We start from the raw sequence: 6,000 nt of genomic DNA, 5'->3' as shown, positions 1-6,000 counted from the left end.
TTGATCATTTTGATTGCATTTGATTGCGACCTCTCCCTTCAATTTGTTGTCGATCCTCAGAATCATAATTTAGGCAGTTGTTGGAGAAAGCAATAATCAACTGAAAAAGCTTTGTACTATGATGATTACAAATGCCTCCGGACATAACTGATTCCACTCGTCAAAAGTTTCGAAGAATATCGAATTATCATCACAATGAATTGAAATGAACACCGAGATTTTTGTGGATAAATATGACAGCATCAAATGGGAGTTTAAAGAACTTACAAATCCAGTTTTTCAATTTTCAGGTGAAGAAATTGATTTTACGTAGCTGAAGAGATAAATCTGTCCACACCTTCATTTTTCTGTCACAATTCTCTTATATTCTCTTATATATGAATAATCATTGCAATCACATTAGTATAATTTATTTACAGTTTAAGATATATCAAGATCATTGTTTTAAGTTGTTTTATTCAAAATTTATTTAAACAATTTTTAACAAACTTGAGCACTTGATTCCTTTGGATTAATTCGTTACAAAAAACGGCACTCTCTGCGCCGAATTTAAATTTGGCGGTTCGACTTGACTAATGAGGAATTCGTCCTACGCATTTCGAGGTATTTCGACTCAGGCGAACTTCATTATTGTGTTTCTACTTTCATAATTAGGACGAGACCTACTGCGCACTCAGTGCGCCGAATTTGAATTTGGCGGTTCAACTCGACCAATGAGGAACAATAGAATGAATACATTCTTAGTCCTGTTCTAAAAGAGACACACTTGACACAATCGATTATCTCGAAAATCTCGAAATCATGAAGCTACGATTCCTTATTGGTCCAGCTAAAGTGGCGCGAGATTACAAAGTCGTAACTCTCTGACAGAAATCTTTTCATACCCGCGCGCTGGCACGGATTTTTTCGAAAGCTTGATGGCCTGTGGGTCTGTGGGCCATCCGTTTATACCGTCATCTTGTAGTATTTTAGTATTATTTTCCCGAAACACCAGCGAAGGTTTTCCAATCGGTTTCATAAGTTGATTCTTTTAATTATTAAAAACTGCGGCTAATTATATTTTCATCTTTAAATCCTACTTTAGTTACAGATGATCATCTATTACGCCATCCCTCGGATGGGGTGGTACTAATCCGATTGCTCTCTATTTTCCACTTTATTTCACGTTCTTTATCTAAGGCTATGGCTATGGCTATTCTCCACAGGATAGAAAGTGACAGCAATATAACATTCTCTGTTCGTTAAAAAGAAGACCGACTATCCTGTTTGGTTACATGATTTTCTGAATACATGGAAAACAAGAAAAACCTCTGGGCGCTGGCTATGCGTATTATATTGGTCAAGTAAATGTGTGGGAGTGTGCGCTCTCTCACCGTTTGGACGATCTAAGTTGAAAATGTTTATGATTATCTCCCTGACGGAATAATACATCTATCTGTGTACGTACATATCTGTGGACGATTGAAAATTAATGGACAAGGTCGAAACGAAAGCGTCGTCGGTACAGAGAGAGCCTTGAAGTTTCTCCGATGGTGGACCCCGTAGTAGAATTCGTCAGAGTTTTGTAGAATACGAATACGTTGTATACGTTAATTTTGTCCTGACGTCTTATCCCTATCTTTTTTGGAGTCTCTCTTTTAATTTAACCCCCCTGTTCTCATCACCTCTAAAACATACCAGAAATAAATTCCACTTTGAACATCCGTAGGAGACCTCTTCAAGGTCGTTCATCACTGAAATCCGGATAACAAGTGCAATTGAGTGTTCATCATCAACATCTGTTGATTGTAATTTTGATATCATATGTGAATTAATCAATATCACAAAGACATTTGGCAAAAAGCCACTTGAGCACATAAAAAGTTAACGCTATAATTACTGGAATAAGTGTGTGGGATATTATAAGATGGCGTCAGCAGTCATTACGTCGTGGACTTGAAAGGAAGTGGGCAAATAAGAAAAGTGCATTTTTTTTAATAAAAAAAAAATTTGTACGATTCAATCATCATCATCTACGTGGAAAAGACAGTATTGCATCGGAAGTATTTTCCATAATTAGTGGTAGTGATTGAAATTTAAATGGAAATGTGTGATGTGGACTTATTGATCAAATGTGAGTAAAAACTGGCATAAATAAATGGAAGTTGATAAAATTTCGTATGCAGTTACGTCTTAGGAATTGAAATCTTTTGTTTTCACTGATCGATGCTTTTGTCGAATGTGTCACGTTGTGTTGTCAGGACTTTTTAGTCTGGACGAGTGATTATTGTGATTGCCGTGGCAAAGGATAACCCAAGGTTCAATTGTCGAGGGCAATTGTTTCAATTGAACAGTGCCAAGTGTTGGAAATAAAAGTAATTAACAATGCGTGAATTTAAAGTAGTTGTGTTGGGCTCGGGTGGGGTGGGTAAAAGTGCACTTACAGTGCAATTTGTGTCGGGTTGTTTCATGGAGAAATATGATCCAACGATTGAGGATTTTTATCGTAAGGAAATTGAAGTGGATAACTCACCATGTGTCTTGGAAATTCTTGACACTGCTGGTACTGAGCAATTTGCCAGCATGAGGGATTTGTACATCAAAAATGGCCAAGGTTTTGTCGTTGTATACAGTTTGACGAATCATCAAACATTCCAGGATATAAAAGCCATGAAGGAACTCATCACACGGGTCAAAGGTACTGAAAGAGTACCCGTACTTCTGGTTGCTAATAAATTAGATCTGGAGCATCAGAGAGAGGTGGAGACAGCCGAGGGTAATGCACTTGCACAACTATGGGGGTGTCCATTTGTGGAAGCCTCAGCCAAGAATCGAACCAATGTCAATGAAGTTTTTGCCGAAATTGTTAGGGAGATGAATTTCAGCCCTGAAAAGGAGAAGAAAAGCTACTGTTGTTGCAGTGTACTTTAATACTTAATCAAAAGCCTGGTACATTTGAGCACATTGAGACTGAAAATTTACTGAGTGCTTTAAACTGCATGTGGCACACTAAAGTACCATACAATTCCATAACGCAGGAGTGAAATCATTTGATAAGCTAAATAAACTTTGTGTCAATATTTCCAGGTAGAGTTGCAGTTCTACCACTTTGCAAATAAAATTATAGGAAAAATCTTTTCTATAAAACAAAATTAATGAATACATTAAATCCTTTTTCTTTCTGTAATTATAAAACGTACGTGAATGACTCACTTTTTTTTTCATCGTAATCGTAACATTCATCTTTTTATTTCGTTCCTATTTTTGTGAAGAGACGAATGCAGAATTGAATATTGAAAAATTTTAAGATCATGGCTGTCAACTAGTTTCACGGTCCCATATTTTAATATAACATGGATAGTATTATGTGTAATTATCACTGTAATATATTGATTAAATACGACTGGTATAAATAAGAGTGAAAGATTGAAGAGTTTGGTGGTATTTTGAAGGTAACAAATTTTAAGGACCAATGCGCAGTTTCTTTGCAAAACTAGAAACCGATGATAAGGCATGAGTGAGAAAATTGTGTGATCGTCCCCTCCCGCCTTGTGTTATTCTGTTGATTGTTGAGTGCAAAGATTTAAAAACAAAAAAACCAAAACCACATAGAATGTAGAGAATATTTCTGCTCAATTATTGACATTTTTCTTTTTTTTTGATAATTTAATATATTGCGCATTTGTCAATCTTGGCAAATACTTGAAAATTTGGAATATGAGGTGCTCACTCACAAAAATATAGAGATATTGCAGAATTTGAAGGGAACCACTGTGATGGTTTTAGGCTCGCCATAAAATAATTTAAATTTTTATCAAGCTCTAATTGCAATTCGTTCGTTCCCCTGTCAATCAATATGTTTTATCAAGATTTAAAAAAAAAAAAAAAATTATTTTACTGTCATCGTTTAGTTTTTTTATTCTAACATACGTGTGTTTCAAATCCAGTGATTCGTTTGTATGTGAAAAAAGTAGTAGGCTGTAAGAATTTATATCTTATTATTACCGATAGAATGAATCCAGAGTTTGAGACAATTTATTCGTCATTATCGTCATTTTTTTTTTCTCTTCATTAAAAACAAGTCGGTGGAACAGTCGTATCGCAATAATTAATCTGTTCTTAACATGACTTGCCTTAAAAGACATTCTCTACTGATTCGTATTATTTCTCTTTATTTTCAATCTGGTAAAAATATATGATAGATAGGAAATTCATCATGCAAGTGCGATGCAATGCGTCACTATTCTTTTATTTTTAATTTTTTTTTTTCATTCCATTTATAGTCGAGTGAGGGGAGAGTACGAGAGCATTCGAATGCACTGGTTAAATTGCTAATAATCCAAAGCTTTCATCTTCAGCCCCTTTCTTTCATTGTAAGAAGACGAAAATACTGCGTACGCAGGGATCCCTTCAACTCTAATCAAATGAATTTTCCACATTTTCTTCATTTTAATAATAATAATTTTTTCAAATTTTTTTATGCACGGGGCATCATGCAATGCATAAGTCTATCTCTCCTCTCAATTTTCACATTGACATTTAAATATAATCGACTTATATGCTGTGAAAAAGCAAAATTTTTCGGCTAGTTATTTCTTTTATTATAGTAAAGATTTTTCATTTGAATTTTGAATACGTAATATAAGGACTATCTAGAACATCTAGAAATGCAATTTAAGAAATGTGGGAATTGAGTTCACTGGGAATAGACACGACCATTAAAAAATAATAATTCTACAAAGAAAATGAAACGAATACACGTGTTGATTTCGTCTTCATATTAAGAAAAAAGATGTATGGAATAATTACTAATGAAGGAAAAAGATATTCAAAACATGTATTGTTTTTTTTTGTGATGGCTAGGTTTTCCACGTTGTATACATGAATATCACTGTGATCCTGTAGATGTAACCAAAAACAAAACCAGAAAATAAGTTGGAAGGAAAATTTTTATATTCATCAATAAAAAAAAAAGGCGCACAATGTAAACCCTTGGCGCACTTGGTAAACCACAAACCATATCCGTTCAACTTAAATGCTCGCTTTTTTTTTAACAAATAAAAATATTAATATTATGCACATGCATTTTTGGTCCTTTCTGTTCAAACAGATGAAATACTTGTTATCGTCTCTAAGTGAGGAAAAAAAAATAATGAATAATTTATGTCTTTTTATGGGAAGTTGTATCATCGAATATCCATTCATCCAGTTTAGTCTAAATTAAATCGAGGGCATAATATTTTATCATCTCCATCGCTGAACTATTCTGTTAAATGAAATTAAATTGAAAGAAAAATCATTTTCTAAAAATGGAACATAGGAATGTGCTCCAACTATATCTTCGCCTGTTTCAGCATATCACTGGCCAGGGATGATGTTCCTACTTATTCAAGTTAGAATGAACCTTGCAATGACCATAAAATAATGAACAAACAAAAAATAATCATTAATATAGTTGAAATTTTGAACTTGTGTCTGTACGTATTATGATTTGCACCTCGGGTTTACGAAACTTTTTCGTAACTCAAAGAGTGAAAAGAATTTGAATTATAATTTAACTTTTTTCAGTGAAAACGATGAATGATTAACACAAAAAGTGACAACACCACAATTTAGATTGTATATCGGCCTTTCAGTACTACCAGTATATGGTGTTAAGTACGAATAATGTTATATTTTTTACGATGTGGAAAAAACTGTAAATATTATAGTATCAAGTTATATATAATAAAACATTAATAATAACATTTGTTTTACGTGAATATGAACATAAACCAAAGACAGAGCAGTTAATCTACAAAGAAAGTACATTTTAAAACTTCAATTCGACTTACATACAATCAATTTTATTAATTTATTCCGTGAATTCGATGATAATTATTTTTCAATTGGTCCAACAGTTCATCATGATCTGTCACTGCTGCTGAAATCCTCTTCGACTAAATGAATTTAATGTCTCTACACCTTAGGACTTTTCTTTTAAAATTCAGAGTATAATATTGATTGCCTGGTTTAATCATA

At 33.5% G+C, this 6,000-nt stretch overlaps 1 protein-coding gene across 1 annotated transcript; it reads left to right on the top strand.

Moving 5' to 3' along the window:
- The first annotated feature begins 790 nt into the window (after positions 1–790).
- Positions 791–3,165, top strand: Rap2l (Ras-associated protein 2-like). The gene has a single exon (XM_011306361.1). The coding sequence runs from the start codon at positions 2,365–2,367 to the stop codon at positions 2,908–2,910; it is 546 nt and encodes a 181-aa protein (XP_011304663.1). The 5' UTR covers positions 791–2,364; the 3' UTR covers positions 2,911–3,165.
- The last annotated feature ends 2,835 nt before the right edge of the window (positions 3,166–6,000 follow it).

Source organism: Fopius arisanus, unplaced genomic scaffold (genome assembly GCF_000806365.1).
Source record: "Fopius arisanus strain USDA-PBARC FA_bdor unplaced genomic scaffold, ASM80636v1 scaffold00047, whole genome shotgun sequence".
Lineage (NCBI taxonomy): Eukaryota > Metazoa > Arthropoda > Insecta > Hymenoptera > Braconidae > Fopius > Fopius arisanus.
Note: the sequence above shows the minus strand (reverse complement) of the source record. Positions and strands in the feature narration are given on the sequence as shown.

Excerpts from the sequence above, each read along its gene's own strand:
- Rap2l (XM_011306361.1), top strand. The coding sequence starts at position 2,365 with ATGCGTGAATTTAAAGTAGTTGTGTTGGGCTCGGGTGGGGTGGGTAAA.